The sequence below is a fragment of the Carassius carassius genome, chromosome 6 (assembly GCF_963082965.1).
Source record: "Carassius carassius chromosome 6, fCarCar2.1, whole genome shotgun sequence".
Lineage (NCBI taxonomy): Eukaryota > Metazoa > Chordata > Actinopteri > Cypriniformes > Cyprinidae > Carassius > Carassius carassius.
This window is the reverse complement of record NC_081760.1, coordinates 31,625,544-31,644,844: the sequence shown is the minus strand read 5'-3', so window position 1 is coordinate 31,644,844 and position 19,301 is coordinate 31,625,544. Positions and strand designations below refer to the sequence as shown.

The 19,301-nt window shown below is 37.5% G+C and overlaps 1 protein-coding gene and 1 long non-coding RNA gene across 2 annotated transcripts; both read left to right on the top strand.

The window, feature by feature from the left end:
• The first annotated feature begins 57 nt into the window (after window positions 1-57).
• Window positions 58-1,005, top strand: LOC132142638 (uncharacterized). The gene is made up of 2 exons (XR_009434090.1): window positions 58-677; window positions 883-1,005. It is a non-coding gene; the product is annotated as an uncharacterized LOC132142638 (long non-coding RNA).
• A 187-nt stretch (window positions 1,006-1,192) lies between these two features.
• LOC132142637 (histone acetyltransferase p300-like) lies at window positions 1,193-3,746 on the top strand. The gene is made up of 3 exons (XM_059552645.1): window positions 1,193-1,477; window positions 1,564-1,682; window positions 1,779-3,746. Exons 1-3 carry the CDS (start codon window positions 1,429-1,431, stop codon window positions 3,627-3,629), a joined length of 2,019 nt encoding a protein of 672 aa, XP_059408628.1. The 5' UTR covers window positions 1,193-1,428; the 3' UTR covers window positions 3,630-3,746.
• The last annotated feature ends 15,555 nt before the right edge of the window (window positions 3,747-19,301 follow it).

The window sequence follows — 19,301 nt, the reverse complement described above, 5'->3', positions numbered from 1 at the left end:
TAAAGCTATTTTTAAAAAATCAATGCCAGAGGAAGTTGTAGGCCTATCAGCCTATAAGTTATTGATTATTGCAAAAATATTTATTAACTAAGCTATAATAAGTTTGTGTTAACAACCGTTTAGTGATTATTTGCGTGCGGTTCGGTAGCCTATTAGAAAATTACTGACAATTAATTCCAGCTGTGGCTCGTGCCATTAAATAAAGAAGTGCACAGGCATCGTTTCGCAACTTATGTTGCCGTATTTAATTATTATTATTTATTTTTTATACGTAGCCTATTTCGATTATGCGTTCGTTCGTGCGCGCATAATTAAAGGCAAACAAAACACCAAAACTTATGAGACGTTATTAGCTACAGTTAAATAGTCTTTATCCAAGATGAATACATGCGTCCATTTCCCAGTACTTTGTATTTTATTGTTGGTTTTTCAGGATGTTTTCTGTAGCGAATTTGTCAAGAGGAAACACGCTCTATCGATGTTTGATTTTCACGACGATCTTTCAAGTGGTGATATCTTCAAGTCGTTTTGGCTAAACTCAAAACAGCGAAGAAGTGTGAAACTAGGAGATGGACAACTACAGACACGAAAAACCAAACCACGATTTGAATGCGGCGACCGGGTCTTAACACTTCTTCTAAAACATATCGATGTGACAAATATCCGATTTTATGGACGTAAGTGGATCTCCTCACCGACCTGACATAATTCACATCAACCAGTAGGCCTAAATGGTTTTTGTGATGTCAGCGGATAATACTTAGTTGCAATTTATGGCATGTAGGCTCCTTTTCCCCCTTTTCTGTAGCCATGACCTCTTAATCAGTTTAATAACTTTAGTCATATTTAAACTGCAGGTTTTGTCCTTTTCTCTACCGATAGCACGAGGAGACCTGCTTCACTTGGACCATTTGGCAGCATTTTGTGGTGTTTCCATCAGAAATAAAAACACTGATGTTCACCTGCTGATCAACTATGATTCCTGTTATATGAGACGAGAGGCAAGTTTGAATTTTATTTCAGTCTCAGTGTTCCAGTTTTAATTAGATCTATTAGCATTATTCCATGCTTTAATCTTGCTATAGGCAAATGAAAGGTGAAAGGTTTTTTTTTTTTTTTTTTTGCTTGTTTTGTTGACTTATGACCGCCTGGTACTTGAATATCCAAATATATTGGACCTCTTCAGTTATGGAAGAAGCAAATATGTTTTCATGTGCCATGTTAGAACAAAAGTGTCCAGAAACCAGATTAATTGTAATTGCAACGTGGGTGTCAATAAGATGACCATTAAATCAATTCTCTTTATTCATTTGCTCAACATTCTAGCCAACCAAATATGTATTATCTCTGAGCTGGTATGGGGCAGATCTTGACCTGTCCTGTCCTGTAAGTGTGACCCCTCCCTCCATCACATGTAAGAACAATAACATGGAGTTGACTGTTGGTGATGGAACAGCAGATGAACTGTCTGTTACATGTACGTATTGAGTAATGGTGGGGTGAAGGGGTTTCTGTGAGGTGTCAAACTTGTGGTCTTGCAGATATTTGCTAATGTTTTCGTAGTAAATGGAGAATGGGCACCTCTGCTTTATGTGGCAACTCGATGCTGGCACCAGAAACTGTCCAAGCAAGGAGGTCTCACCTTCTCCGTTGCATATACAAGCTGTGGTATCACCGTCAGAGTAAGTACAGTGTTTGTTTTTTGTAACTGTTGGTGCAGTATTTCAACTATTGAAGGTTTTAAATTATTTCTGACATGTGGTTTAAATGTGACTCAGGATGGTCGTTCTGATCTGAAATTGAAACTAAAAGACAAGGTGATCACACTGTCCTGTCCACATGAGCCAAGACCAGTGTTTCCAATCAAGGACTCAGGACTTTCTGTGACAAACCAACAACTGCCAAAAAGGGAACCCAATGTATACCAAAAGATACCTCCTGGATTTCCTACAAAAGCATTACCCAGTCAGATAGTGGAGGAGCAAGCATTTCCCGTTAAGCAACCGGCAGGAAATGCCGCTAGAGCACCCTCTCGACTCCGAAGTCCTTTGCTACCTAAAATACCACCTTTGCCTGGCTCTTTTAATCTAGCTGTAAACTTCCCATTTTCACTTCCCATACCAACACGGCCAGCTCACCGAGACCATTTAGAAAGTAAACATGTGACTCCTGCCATGACTTATGCTCCGACCACTGATCCTACTGTCCTGCGCTCCGGGTTTAGCTCCAATATTCAAAATGGACAGTCCCATGTCCCTTATGCCCAGACACAACCGGAACTTGATGATCTAGTCACTAAGGCTCCTAAACCTGAATCTCACCACATGCATTCTCATTTTGAAAGGCCTGCTTCAACTCCTTCTCAAACAGAGTCTTCACCAGCTCTGGAATATCAACTTTCAAGAGCACCTGTCCCTAGAGCTGCACCGTATCAGCCTTATGGGTCAGCTCAGAACTTTCCTAAACCTAATCCACTTCAAGTAAATCCTGCTTTTGCCAGCTTGGCACAGTATATTCCACCTGGTTATTTCCTATGCTCCGATGATGGTCAAAAACTGCAAATTCACCCACAGACGTTTCGGCCTCCTGTTCCAAATCCGCCTTCGCAATATCAAAATCCTAGATATCAAAAGCCTGACATTACTCCGCTTGTACCTGCTAATCCTGATACACCTCCCATGAAAGGGTACTCCGAACATCAACTGACTAGTGATGTAGCTTCCAGCTCCCTTGATTCTGGTGCCCCACTTTACCAGCCAACTCAACATTTCCAGCCTCCTCGGTACCAGCGGTACTTCTACCAAAATGGTTATGGTCGTCAAGGTCCCACCACACCCTTATCATCTACTTCTCCGCGTATTCCCATAAATCTGCAATCTCAAACAAGGCCATATCCTCCTCACCCTGCTTCTCAAGATTCAAGACCCTTCCAGTCACAATCTTACCAAAAGCCTAGTCAACCTTATGGGTCAATCCAACAGCCTTGGTCAACCAGACACTTTCCTGTTAAAGTGTTGTCTCAAGACTCGAGACAATTTATGTCAGCCTCAAGCCAGAGACCGGAGTATCTGCAGTATCAGACTGGTGGAGACCAATCTCCAAATCCATATCAGAGGTCTGTTATCCATAACCCTGGCACAGGAATCTCAAGTCACTCACAATACCAGCCCAGTCAGTTTTCCGAACTTTCATATCCACCATTGAGACCAGAGGTACTTTCAGGTGCTGTTTCCACAGAAAATATTGGATCTAGTTCTATAGGATTTTTACAGCCACGGTCCCAAGCTTCAATTGAAAGTTTACCTGTGCACCTTCCTTCACTGGAAAAAGCTGATGCACAACTTGCTTACAATCAGGATCCTTCATTTGGATACATGCAGAATCCTGAAATCCACCCAGAATGGCCAATCGAACAAAGAAGTCAAAAGCCTCAGAGTGACACCCTGACACCATATCCACCATTGAGACCAGAGGTACTTTCAGGTGACGTTTCCACAGAAGATGCTGGATCTAGTCCTGTAGAATTTTTTCAGCCACGGTTTAAAGCTTTAAGTGCACCTGCGCACCTTCCTTTACAGGAAAAAAAACTGAGGCAGAGGTTGAACGGCCAGGTAAACAAAGACATCTGAACCCTCAGAAATGACACCCTGCCACTGCACCAATTCTTCAGATGGGCAAGACTACTGAAGGACGTTTATATGCCCCCACACTTCAGGTCTACCTCAGAGAAATAAGTTTAATTGGCACTCTGGGTCATATTTCTGCAGACCTGCTGCTGATGTTCATAATTAAAATATTCATGGGGTTGACGTACAATGTTTGTTTGGCAGAGATGGTCTTAATTGAATGGTCTAAGGTTGTCTTTTGGGAGGTTATTTAAACTTGTGTTCATGCTTTTGATAAAATGAGTTCAATGTGAAAGTGACTTGATAAAACTGTCTATTGATTTTAATGCAATAAATATTTTGAAGTTCTGTTGTGCTTGACTGATGTATTAAACTTACAATACATAGACTAAACATTAAAAAAAAAGGAATCACTCCTTTATACATCTGTAATACATGTCTCTAAATTAAATTTTTATTTTTTTCTGTTTGTAACAAAATTTCTTGCTCCATATGCTACTCTCACTTTTGTGAAATTATTATTTTTTTTTAAAGAAAAAGGTTAACGGTAATACAACAAAATACAACTATTTCTGTAAAATTTATGAAAAAACCCAAAAGTTTATATACTATTTAATTGAGACCCCTTCCATCCATACCCTTAAAACAAAAGTCCCCATGAAATCAGAACTGAAGTTTTGTTTTTAGTATGAATATGTTAAGGGGGCTCCCACTTAAAGCACTGAGGCTTTGTCCAGAGCCAAACAGTCCTAGTTTTGTTCAAACCCACTATGGAGAACACTCTGAATCTACATTTGAGTGGGGAAGCCACAGTACTTTAAGTGGCAGCCCCTGGCTCCTACCCAAAGGCATCAAAATGCACAACATTAAAAAAAGAAGCTGAAATGTCCCCCCCCCCCTCTCTCTCTTACACACACAGACACACACAAACACCTTAATATACATGCTCAAAACAAATTCTGCAACCCTACTGTATATGTATGCACTGCATGAGCACTACAATTCAGTTGGATTGTTTGGGGCCAAATTCATTTTTTTATTTTTGATAGATTTATATTTTTGAAATAGGCTACATAAAACAATTAATTCTATTTGGATGATTTTTTTTTTATTCAGATTTACCAATTGTTTTATATTTTAGTTAGCTAAAACTAAGTTAAAGCTTCTGATTTTATTTTTAAAGCAGTTTGATAGTTTTTGACTGTATCAATAATAATTTAGCATAAATTTGACTATATTCCCCAACATCAGCTCTCACAATATTTGATCACAGATAAGTGATTTTGTCCATGAGTCGTAAAATTGGTAAAAAAAAAAAAAATTATATTTTAATACATCTTGCTCTTCCAGCTTTCACTCCATGGCTGCATCCAAAAACTGAAAAATGCTGCCTTCGGAGGTAGGAAGGCATCAAGGCACGTCCGAATTCAACGTTATCTTCAGTTCCTGTGTGCTGAGATACCTTCATCTGGCCGATTTTTGAAGGCAACATAGATGTATCCTTCGCTGCCTTTGATATCCCACAATCCTTTGCATTCAATTCTGTGACAGTTAAGCCAAAAAATAAAAATGGTGTATTAAAGTTGAGGTTGGTGGTCAGTTTGTGTGTAATTGTACATGTTTGATAAATTTTTCCACTTTTGATGTAATTTCTAGTGAGAAATTAATATTGCAGTAATGAAATATACACTTAGTTATCACCAAAGCTCTCTATATTTTGCTGTAGATCATTTAACCATTACTCTGCCTCAGAAACCTGTCTGAAATCTGTTTCAAGAGGTGCCTTCATGCAAAATCGCTGCCTGCAAAGTCATTGCCTGAAGGGCAGAAAAAGCTTTGCTCCACTGACTGCCAGTTTGCATTTTAGTATAATGTTGTAAAACGCAAATATTAAAAGGTAGAATTCAAAAACCTTATTGATTATGTGTATTTTCTATAGGCAAGCATATAAAAGGGTATAATGTATAAGATTGTTAAACATTGGTTTAGACTCCTTCTGGTCTTGTGTTTGTTGTGGGGGGAAAACAGCATGTTTTATCATACTAGATACATTTGAAAGTTTTGTTATAATGCGTGTGGAGTCATAACTGGTCTATTAAAACACAACATATTAAAGTGTCTTTGGTGTTTCCATGTTTTCTACAAAACAAAACTGGAAATTGAGGGATTGTGACGCCATTGGCAGTTGACACAATGGAAAAGATCAGAGTCACTAGTTAAAATTGCTTATTTCTCTGGATTGTAACATTCTTAGAAACATTTGAGATATTGTAAGTACACAAGTCAGCAAATACATATTATTGGCTACTAGTGGTTTTTGGATATTTTAATTAAAAAAAATCTTACATATTCTGTCTTTAACTGCAGGTATAAAAGTGGTTGCACGGGCCAAACGAAGCACATGGCTAGCCAACAATAGGTCGATCTCAGAGCCAGTCAAAACCCATCTCTCCAATCACAGTGAAGTTCCGCAGAGAGGCAGAAAATAGGCTTGTTTGAGATGCAACTTGCCTTGCCTGAAATGTAGGCGAGACTAGGCGGCTGCAGTAAGGGGAGGGGTCAAAAAAGACCTCTGAAGTCGGACACTTCCTGAAGCTTGCTGTTTTGTCGCCTGCAAATGTAAACAATGGAGAAGTGGATGTAATCGAAATACCACAGTTTTGTCATTATGTGCATCAATTCCTTTGTTCCGCTGAACACAAAGGAGGAAATTTAGAAGAATGTTTGCAAACAAGCAGGTTTCTGCCACCATTTCACGTCCATAGTTTTTTCCATACTATGCAAATCAAAGCTGTTTTGTAGTGAAGGAGTGTATGCCGAGTTGCCATATCCTTCATTCTGATATTAATTATATTATTACATGATTTCTTGTTTGACTATTAATCAAGTTATGGCAAGAGTGAAATGTGTAACCTTATGTGCGCTTATGAGATATTAAAGAATCCTGTTCTACCCTGTATTTCTTTTCCTCAAGATTAATGTCCACGTATTATGTGTGTGTATCCAACCGTAATGGTAAGACACTCGCCAGTGCTAGAAAGCCTTGAATTTTAGATGAGTTCTCAGTGTATGTGTGTTAGTATCTGTCTGTACAGGGAGAAGCTCAGACAGTCCCAGGACAAACGATCAATTGCCAGTGTCCAGCGTATCAGATTCGACTGCTCAATCCGACACAGCCGCCTCGCCATCGCGAGAGTTTTTTGGCACACATCAGCATGACATCAGAGCAAGGCGGAAGTAACTTTTCTAACCGGCATGCATCTCGCGGCAGGGCTGTAGCTGGGGTCAGCGGGGCCCCGGTGAAGGTTGTACCAGTGGGCCCTGTTTGAAATGGTTTAATTTGTATGTTCGTTCATTTTTATTTATTTGTGCTATTTACACAATGTTTAAGTTTTTTTCAAGTTTGTAGGTGACCAGGTACAGAAATCAAATAATTAAATGTAAAATAGCACTGGACAGTCTTCAATGTAAAAATGAAGTATACAATCAAACCAAAATTTATTCAGACACCTTCAACATTTCTCACATTACATTACAGTTTATTTGCTATCGCTTGAAAAATGGTTATAAAATATGACAAGAACTTAGTTAAACTGTGTTAGAACAAATTCGTCTCGATAATGTCATAACTTAGAAATGTAATTGATTACAATCAACCATAACTACAGACAACTGTTATTATGACAATATTTACACTACTATCAATACTTTGTTGACCAATTACCAAGCGATAATTAATTTTGTTCAGACTGTGGTGTGAAAAGGTTGCATTAGCAATTCAGAATAAAAAGAAACACATAAGCAATACGTGGTGCTTTATAAGGTGCTGAATAATTTTTGGTCCCAATTTTATAGATAGATAGATAGATAGATAGATAGATAGATAGATAGATAGATAGATAGATAGATAGATAGATAGATAGATAGATGTACAATTTTTATCAATTTCACTAGTAGTTCACTGTATGAAGATTCTTTGGGTATAATACGTCACAGTTCGCTTAATTTTACTATAGCCTACTCACTTACATAAACGAATTAGTGTCCTGTACCTAGTAGTAAAATATAAACATTAAAAGTTATATCTGGTGTCTGAATAGTGTTTGGTTTGACTATGCATAAATTCTTGTTAAAACTAAAATGTAATTCAGTCAAGAGCAGTGAGTGATTTTCTTTCATTGTCTTTGATTAACATTACAGCAGCCAGTAGCTAAATTAGACGCATTCCCTTTAAGAGATGATGAACGCATCCAAAATAATACACATCCCATTTTTTCCCTCAACTGTTTACTTTCACTTAAGAAATAACTTACGGTTATTATAACAGGCAGGTATTTTGACACATTTTGTATGTATTTGTCGGCACAAGAGCAAAAAGAAGCAAATTCGGTGTTCAAGCGTTTTGAGACGCCTTTCTCTGCGTGAGCCCTGAACACCAGAACACCGCGGTAGCCTACTGAATTGGGCTTTTTCACATCTTTTTGTTTGTTCAAACTGAGATTTGTATTTGTTCGCTCAGGTGCAGGAGAGACTTTGAGGAGAACTTCGCAGAAGAGAGCTCGGTTCGGTGTCGCTGTCCGTGATACATGGCTCTCGATCTCTCTCGTGCGCACCGAACACAGCGCGCGAGTAACCAGCTACTCAGTTCAGCTTTTCCGCTTCTTGTGTTTGGATGCTTTAATGTTTAAATCGACAAATGGTTAGGCTTAAAAACACGTGATAAAGATTAGCTTTCGTGACGATGCGCAGCAGTGGCCCGTCTGTCCTGAGCATATTTTTAGGCTGGCCTCAGCCAGTCGGTTGAGATCGTTGGCCCCCCAGCCGTGGGCGGTGGGCCCCTATAATCGTCACCACCTTTCACCCCACTAGCGACGGCCCTGTCTCGCGGTGATCGGTTCTGTTCAGATTTTGCTAATCTCAATCATGCCTAATGCGCATAATTTGAAGTTGATGATGAGTCATCTAAAGTGGGTTTTGAGCGACACCTAATGCGGATTTAATGGATTGCTAGTTTTAGAATTAATCGGGGTTTTTTGTTGTTCGTTAGAATGAGACAATAGTCTGATTACATCTTGATTAACTAGTTTCCCAGCCAACATTTCCATGTGGGCCCCATGTGGGTTTTTGGTGGGCTGTCAGTTGGGCCCTGGATGGGCAACCCAAATGGGACCCGTACATTTTTGTCCATCGGCTCCACTTGGGCCCCGTGTGTGTTCACCCATAGGGGCCCATGATGGTTCCATAGTGGGCTCCAAGTGGGGCCCATGTGGGTGTTCATTAGAGGGGCCCACATGGGTCCCAAATGGGTTCTAATAACTGGGGCCAAGGTGGGCCACATACAAAACCCTTATGGGGCCCAGATGGGTGATTACACTAGACCCATAAATGGCCCTTAAATGGGGTTTTAGTGGGACCACAGAGGGTCAGAACTGGGCCCCATTTATATTTCTTTGTGAATTCCTCTGGATAAAGTTAATGTGCTAATATGCAATAAAACTCTAAATTAAAATGTTTTATTTACCTAAAAAAAATGGTGCTTAATACATTTTAAATTACATGTTAAATTATTTCAAATGTGAAGAAAATGACTTCAACTCAGAATCTCTAAATCACATTTTTTATTGAGTAAAACAAAATAAAACAAAACAGGATGAAAACTGGATAAAAATACGGTAACACTTTCTATGAAGCCCATATTTATAATACCTTATAAGGGTACTCTTAAGGCATTATAATGAATGCATAATGCATTATAAAAAACGTATAATATGTTATATCAACTCGTGAATAATCATAACAATTATAATACATCATAATACAATACATAATATAATTCATCATGGTTATAAGTTTAAGAGTATGATTATTTATAACACAATGAACACCATATTAAATCTACTTAATTTACAGTATAATGGTGACATTGTTTAAGATCTGCACATTATCTTACTACAGCTTGTGAGTGGTTAGATTTTGAGTGTTACTTGAGTGTTTCCTTCGGAGCTAATGTTAACTGATGTGAGTTTAATACTCTTAACTGAAAAAAAATGCAATCTTTTATATGGTTACATTTTATTTTGATGGTCACCTTAGTCAATCGATTATAAGCAGCTTTGCCACTACATCCCAACTAACTCTCATTAGGGTATTAATATGCTCAAGAATGGTAGAATCTAGTATGGTAGAATAAATTGACGTACTTGCAAAGACACCTATCTTTTTAGATAGTTTATCTATCAGTTTATCTGTTGGTTGACCATCAAAATAAAGTGTTAGCATATATTTACAGTAGCAGACGTAGTAATACTCTAATGACCGCTAGTTGATATAGTTGCAGAGTCACTCAACAGCTGTCTAAGGGGTACCATTAAAATAATCAAACTGATATTACAATAAAAATTGTTCAAAAGCAAATGTGTCATATTACACTTTCATCTGATCTGATATCTGATCTTATGGCTGTTTGAGTGAAAACATTTTTTTTTTTTTTATAATTATTATTATTAATACTACTACTACTTATAAGTGGTCTTTGACCGCTTTAAGTAAAGTAGCATCAGAAAAATGGCAAGATATGAGACTTATAATACATTATAACTATGAGAAATATAATCCATTGTAAAAGTGGATGCAACGTGTTCATTGTGTTATAAATAATCATACTCTTAAAAGCTATAACCACAAATAAGTAAATATATTAAACCTGTTCTTATGAATATTCATGAGATGATCCAACATATTATAAGTTGTATTATAATGCATTCCTTATAATGCTTTAAGAATACCTTTATTATGTATAATATGGGCTTCATAGAAAGTGTTAATACAAAAATACTTGAACAGAACAGGATGAAATGGTATTATTCCTGGGCCTGTGCAGACTTCTCAGCTTCATACCTAAAAAACAGTAAAGAAAGAAAAACAGAAAAGTCAATTATTTTAAAATACTACTAAAACATTTACCAAAGCATTAAAAAGCATGCATGGTTATAATTAAGTTGTGCCAGTACTTCATATTTTTGCCCAAATTATACTACTAAAGGTAATGTGAACAAGTTAAAAGTGACACTATTCAGTTTAGAAATTTAATTTTAAAAGTACTATTATTTTATTATTTTGTTATATATTCAGTAACACAAGTTATTGCATCACACCAACAGCTTTATTCATTATTCATCTTTTATTTTTCAGAGCTGAACTTTAACAACACAGAATTACCAGAATATTAACCACATTTCAACAATGAACATACATGTAGCCTACAAGTAAAATCATAGATAACACATTGTGCCAGTGGAAAATAAATGGTGTAAATATAAAAGTAAAAGTTTGAAGAGTTAATGTACTTAATTAGTAAGACTATACAACAATATTCAGAGAACACATATCATCTCAAAACATATAAAATGGTCTTCTTTATGGAGACGACTCTTCCCATCTGCCTCATGATGGTCCAGCTGGTCAGTCAGCACCACTGCAGGAGGGAAATGATAGTTAGTACAGCTTAATTGATAAAACAAACAAGACGACTTAAAGTGTTTTAAAGTTCACCTACCTGTACCTATTTAACGTACTTATATGACTTTTAGGTCTTCACGGGTCTCTCTATTGGTCTGCTGGTGTCACTGTGGGAGGAAAATACTAGTGTACTGGGAAAGTAAACAAGTAAAAGGACTATACGACGAGTCTCCCCTCCAGTCTGACAGCCACACTGTGGGAGGAAAAGGCCAGTTAGCACAGCTCTGTGAGTTCACTCACAGTATATTTTTATAAAAATAATGTAGCTTTATATCTAGCAAACATCATCAGAATAAAAGGTATAAAGTTAACTTACCACACTCTTGTGGGCTTTCATCTTCACAATAAATCTGTCATGGTGTCATGCCATCGCACGAGGAGATGTTTGTTAACACCTAAAAATTACTAACACCTAAAATGCAACTCATTACACTCTCTGTGCTGTCTGTTTTGGGGGGATGAACATTAATAAATCAGACATTATTTTAGTTTATACCAATTTAATACTTTACTATATGTTAGGTGTGGATAAATGTATTATTCATGCAACAATGCTTATTACTGTAATAACGTGCATTAAAAAGCATTGCTATATGGATGATAAGAACTTGCTCTCATGAATGTTTTTATCAGGATTTTTGTAAAAGGTTTACTACCAAACTGAATGAAATAGCATAGCATTTTTCGTGACCAGAGTTGGCATATTTCATTCTGTAACCTCAGGCCCGGCTGCAGGATGAAATGACTGAGAGGGCATGTGAATTTTTTAAGGGGGCTTAACTTTATTACACCATCAATGATTAATACACACTGAGATCTCGCTTTGCAATGACAGATTTTTAAATTCAGCGCTCCCTAAAACACTCCATATGTAACTGCAGGTAACAAGAGACTAGCAAGTAAGATTTTTCAAGGCGACAGTTATTTTAGAACGTTCCCCCTTAATGTTTCCATGGCAACGCGTCATATTTGTCACGTGAAACACCGCAGCTACAATAATAACACTGTATAACAGATGTAGGCTATCCTTCATTTCGTTTTTCCTTTTTTATTCGAAATATTCACAAACTTACTTACCATGTCATCAACTATCCTATATTCCGATTCTCAAATATGTGTAAGTGAGTGTGTTTGGTCGTTTAAAAATCTTTATAGCAATAGAGTAAACTTTATAGTTAGCCTACTTCCACTTTGTTTATCTGATATGAAATACACACTTCGGCAAATTATATTTGAATAGATTGTTTTTACTGCTTTCACAGACTCCAAATGTAGGCTATTGTTTTACCAGTGCTTATGTGTAGCCAATTTAAATGTATGAAATCTAAAATAAACATTATGAGGTTGAAAACACTGCATAGTTGTGATATGACAGCGCTGAGCTCGTCCGTCTCTGGCTCAGCGCCAAGCAACGCGACACTAGCACTTGCTTCCACAGACATCAGTGAGTATTTTACAAACTCCAAATGTAGGCTGTTGTTTTACCAGTGGTTATGTGTATTTAAATGTCTGAAATCTTAAATAAACATTATGAGGTTGAAAACACTGCATAGTTGTGATATATGACAGCGTTGAGCTCGTGACAGCGTTGAGCTCGTCAGTATCTGGCGCCAACCAACGCGAAAGACGTTTGAACCTGGCAGTAATGTCACGATTCACAACACTGAACATTCTAAATCCCATGGGGATAAGGTTAAATTATTATTTAACTCAAAAGGTTGAACATTTTATTTTTAACCATGAATACAAAAATGAAACAGAGGGGGCACAAGTCAGATCTGAGGGGGCATTGCCCCCTTTTGCCCCCTTGTGGCGCCGGGCCTGTGTAACCTATAACGTTACATTTTATGCTCTCCAAAAGACATGTATAATATCTGGATCTGGCAACACGACGGAGATGCACCCGTTCGGTGACCAAATAAAGTAACTGTCGTTAAAACACCTGGGGGGTATTCCAGAAAGCAGGTTATTTGACATACCTGGGTATGTTTAAGGGTCAGTTCGTGGATAACCTCAACGTTCGGTTCCAAAAACAGAGGTAACTTTCTGGGTATGTATGTAACCATAGCAACTGACTCTCTGAAGATCTCTCGAGCAGGTTATGTTTCAGTGTAACTTCGTTTCAGAAGGTTGGTGAGCATGGCGTGCCCTTTTGACGAGGATCCTGTGGACGTAGAAGCACAAATTATACGAGGTTTTTTTCGTCGGGAGAGGGCTATAAGACCGCGTATTGATGTGTTTGCATACACTAATGAATATTTAAACGAGCGTTATCGTTTTTCAAAAGATTCATTAGTTTATTTAACACGTCTTTTAAAACCCTATATCGCTAATGTGACAAACCGCGGCTCTGCGCTTAGCACAGAAAACATTCTGTGCATAGCACTTAGGTTTTTTGCGTCTGGCCATTTTTTGTACAGTGTGGGCGATTCAGAGCATGTGGGAAAGGCAACTGTGTGTAGAGCCGTTCGTACAGTGTGTCTGGCACTTAAACAGTTGTTACCCACGTTTGTACAGTTCCCTGGCCATAAACCTCTGCTTGTTATTAAAAACGAATTCCACAGAGTGGCAGGTTTGTCCTTTGTAGTAAAATATATGACGCATATTTAATATTTAGTCATATTATTAATATCTATACATGTATTCATTATGCACACACTTCATACTTCCATAACTTTCTGTTTCATGGTTTCCAAGTGTAATTGGGTGCATTGATGGCACTCACATTCCTATTAAAGCTCCATCAGTAAATGAGGGAGACTATGTTAATAGGAAATCTATTCAAAGTATCAATATGCAGGAAACAACTCAATTTTTTCCCCTTCTTAAAATCATCAAAGTCATTACTTTTTCCACTAACTATAGGTAATATGTGAGGCAACCCAAATCATCACCAATGTCGAGGCAAAATGGCCAGGATCTGTGCATGATGCCAGAATTTTCCGTGAGTCATCATTATGCCAGACATTTCAGCAGGGTATGATTTGCTTTATACAATTTTAGTTTTTTCGTTTTTTTATATTTGTGTTGTACACTTCAATCATTACAGGACAGTACAATGGTTACTTGCTGGGGGACAGAGGATACCCTTGTCTGCCCTATTTAATGACACCCTACCCTGAACCTGAGCCTGGACCACAGACACGGTTTAACCTGGCTCACAGCCGAACACGGGCCAAGGTGGAGATGACTATAGGGATCCTCAAATCTCGGTTTCAGTGTCTGCGTGGGCTCCGGGTTAGTCCAGAGAGGGCATGCGACATTATTGTGGCTTGTGTTGTGCTTCACAATATTGCCACTGTAAGAGGAGAGAGCCACCCTCCTTGTATTGAGGAAGATGGCCCAGAGGAACACCGACAGATTTTAGAGGCCAACAGAGACGGAAGACTTTTGAGAGACAGGATTTGTCAAAATTACTTTTATTAGTTTTTTGTGCACTGGTCTGCCAGGCAGCTTATTTCTTCATTTCCTGAAAAACAAAAGTACAATTCATTAAAATGTTTTTTTTTTTATATTGCTTTACACAGATAGATAGATAGATACATATATAGATAGATAGATAGATAGATAGATAGATAGATAGATAGATGATAGATGATAGATAGAGACAGACAGACCACTTTTAACATGCAACAGATTAATATTCAAGTTCTCACCTTAAGGCGATTCTCAAGTAAACATATTTCAAGTGCTGCTTTTTTAATGAGGAGCCTTTTCTCTTCCATTTGAAGTGGTATAAGGTCCATCTCCATGTCACTTTTTCTTATTTGTTTTTGAAGATGGACCTTATACAGCTCCTTTGCTGGCAACTAAGGTGGAAAAATGTAATAAATGAGATTGTTTGGTCAGACAATAAAATTCAAATATGGACACAAGTTCTTACCCTGCTAAGATTGTTTGCTGAGGCTGAAGGACCCTCATCAGTGGGCAAATCCCTAGGTATGTACTATGAAAGGACAATGACAGTTTGTTACTCTAATGCAAAAAGGGGCCATACATCATAATGGTATGCATCACCTCAGTGGATCTACCAGCATTGTCCACTTCTGTCACAGCAGATGTGGTCTCTTCATTGTCATCATCATCCTACAAGACAAATATTCAAGTATACATTATTTGGCAAAAAAAAAAAAAAAAAACTAAAAGTACCTGACAACAAATCACTTACAACTGTGACAGACTGTGTTCTTTCTGGAGAGTCCAATAATACAATCCATCCATCAGTATCTATAAGAACACACAACCCGTTAAATTCTCAATATTATCAAAGAAAATAATACATCATATGCAGTTAAATAAAATAAGCCTACATAAAAAATTAATCATGTTCAAAAAGCCTTTAAGTGACAGATCGTAATTTATCAGGACAAAAAATTAAACAAATCATAGAGGTAAACTTACATGTCACCCTTTTTTCACCATCACTTGTGGTGCATAGTATGTGTGATGAACTGCCCCCTGGAATGCCAGCAACCACTGGTCGCCCTTTATTAAGGGACAGAGCCAGCTCCTCAGATGGGGTGAGGGGAGGGGGAGGTGGTGGTGGTGGTGGTGGTGGTGGTGGTGGTGCCCCCCCCCCCCCCCCGCCAGTTAGACGGGCTTCAGTCTTCTTTCTGTTAGCTGCATGACAGAATGAATATACTAAATCCTGTTATAATAATAGTTCAGTAATTGTGTAATCCAATATTACCTCTTTGCAGAATGTTTTTGTGTTTCATTTTGACTTGGCTTAAAGTTCTTGTGGCTCCAGAAGGATTACACCTTATTAAATTAAATAAGAAATAAACATTATTATTTCAAGCTAAAGAAATAAATGGCAGGAAAAGTAAATGCTTTCATAGTGACTTAACATACTCAAAAGGATGTATAAGTCATACTTCATTATTTTGCATTTCAATAAAACGGGAGCCAATACCAAATTTGTAATTTAATACACTCACGCATTTACTCTGTCCGTTATTTTTTGCCATGCAAGCTCTCTTGCTTTAGCCGATGCAGCTGTATTGCTTCTTTTTAATATTATTGGCTTAAACTCCTCATAAGCATGCATTAAAACTTCCAACTCCGCCTCTGTGAAATACGCCGCTCCCTTTTTTTCGCTTTGATTTTCCATGATGGCTCGTGAAATCGGCGATCCATTGAAAATGTCTTTATACATGCACCGTGCACGCGCATTAACTCTGGGTAACCAGTCAGAGGTTGATTAAACTAACTCTTCTCAGGTGTTTTGGAACCGACATACTCATGGTATGCCTGTTTGGGGTAAATCAACCCAGAGGTTATAGTTTATCAATTCGTAAGTTAACCAAGCTTTCTGGAATACCCCCCTGGAGTCGTCTCGTTTGTTTTATCAATTAAGCCGTGCTAACCAGCATTTCCCTCCCGCAGTGGTGCTGACTGATCGGCTGGAGCATCGTGAGGAGGCGGGAAATGTTTTGACCTCTGGAGCACGCATCCTTCTAAATTAGACACAGCTGATAATGTGTTCTCAAATTAAGCACATCAACTCTTCAAACTTTTATATTTACACCATTTATTTTCCACTGGCACATCCGACACGTTTGCCCACAAAGATAGCATTTTTAATCTATTATGAAGCAGACGTGCCTGTATGTGCGCACATTAAAAGCGTTTTTATGGAAGTGAAACGCAGAAACATTCAGAAGCATTGAAACTTGTTTTAATCCTCTGCCAAATGAATGTATAAATAAAACATCCTACGTTTGCTAAGTAAACTGCCAACATTTTATTTTTTTATACAACGTTAACGTTAACCCTTCAGCTATGACAGTTCAATCCCGACTGGCTTCGTCAAGTTTCATTAGTGACTCTGCCATTACTGTATTTTCAAATATTTTTTTAAAATATTTACATCCAATTATATAAAAGCAGCAGTAATTCGGCTAAGATAAAGTTCAGTATAATTATCTTACCTTGATAGTTTAGAGAGTTTGTCCATTAACACGCAGACGCAGACCGTGTTGAAGTGGAGATAGCAACCGTTTTTTTTTTTGAATGAGAAGGGGCGGGAAGACAGCCACGCCAATCATCGCATGACTCAATGACCGCATAACACAAGTGCTTTTAGATTATAAGAAGAAAACCCCTTTGAGATACTTATAATTATAAATAATAAAATAGGATTATTCATAAAATAAATAATCTTGCATTGTTATATTATGATATAACCCTAAATTATATAAAACATGAAATGCATACAATTAAATCTATTTAATTGTTATGATTATGTATACATCATGTATAATGCTATAGCTACCCATAACTGCATAGAAATAAATAATCTGCAAAAAAAAAAAAAAAGGAATTTAAATGTATATAACTATAAATATATCCTAATATAGCCCAAATGTGGCCCATCTGGGACCCACAAATAAACAATAATGGGCAGCCTAACTGGGGCCCATAACTGTATCCAAGCTGGGGCCCACATTCAGCCCATCAAAGTGCCCACTCTGAGCCCATGCCCACTTGACACCCACATAGCCCAGATAAATCCCATGTGGGGCCCACATGGACATGTTGGCTGGGTTGTTAAACTTAGTTTTCATGTTTACGCAACTGCACCCAAAAGATCAAGAAATGAAAGTTTTTGAGACAAAATCCATCAAATGCGTTTCCCACTGTGTGCAGTAGCCTAGTTTGTTAGTGTTTTCTTTGCTTTTTTTTTTTTGTAGGCCACCAAACTTTATAATGTTCTCTATTATTGGTCAGTGGTGCAGCCTAAAGCAATTTTTCAAATCAATGCCAGGTATGTTGTAGGCATATTAGCCTATGAGTAGCCTTTTTGCTTTATAGCACAAATATTGTTTTAACGGTGTCTTGTAGTATATATATATATATATATATATATATATATATATATATATATATATATATATATATATATATATATATATATATATATATATATATATGTGTTTGTGTTTAAAGCTTGATCAGTTTAAGATGATTTAAAGGAGCAAAGTCGTTCATTTACTACAATAAGTGTGTTTTAACCATTAAGTGATTAAAGAAAATTAGAAAATTATTGACAAGTACCTTCAGCTGTGACTCATGTAATTTAACAAGGAAGTTCACAGGCTTCGTTTCGCTACATATGTTTCCGTATTTAATTTTATATATATATATATATATATATAAGTAACGCCGTAGGCATTGGCTTGTGTGCGCATAATTTAAGACTTTGACCAAATTATGGTTATTAGCAGGGTTTAAATAGTTCTTATCCAAGATGAATACATGCGTCTATTTCCCAGTACTTTGTATTTTATTGTTGGTTTTTCAGGATGTTTTCTGTAGCGAATTTGCCAAGAGGAAACAAGCTCTATCGATGTTTGATTTTCACGACGATCTTTCAAGTGGTGATATCTTCAAGTCGTTTTGGCTAAACTCAAAACAGCGAAGAAGTGTGAAACTAGGAGATGGACAACTACAGACACGAAAAACCAAACCACGATTTGAATGCGGCGACCGGGTCTTAACACTTCTTCTAAAGCATATCGATGTGACAAATATCCGATTTTATGGACGTAAGTGGATCTCCTCACCGACCTGATAATTCACATCAACCAGTAGGCTCAATGCTTTTTGTAATGTCAGTGGACAATTTATTTTGTAACTTATTTAGAATGTAGGCCTCTTTTCTTTTTCTATACCCATGACCTCTTAATCAGTTTAATAACTTTAGTCATATTTAAACTGCAGCTTTTGTCCTTTTCTCTACTGATAGCACGAGGAGACCTGCTTCACTTGGACCATTTGGCAGCATTTTGTGGTGTTTCCATCAGAAATACAAACACTGATATTCGCCTGCTGATCAACTATGATTCCTGTTATATGAGACGAGAGGCAAGTTTGCATTGTATTTGTCTGTGTTTTAAGATCTATAGGCATTGTACCATGTGGTTTTATTCTTGCCAGGCAAATTAAAGGTGCCTTTTTATTTATTTATTTTTTCTGAAAATGACCATCATCTTGGACTCGAATATCAAGATAAATTGGACCTCTTTAGTTATGGACGAAACAAACCCGTTTTCATGTGCCATTTTAGAACACAAGTGTCCAGAAATGGGATTTATTGTAATTGCAACACGTGGGCCTCAATAAGATGACCCTTAAAACCTTTCTCTTTATTCT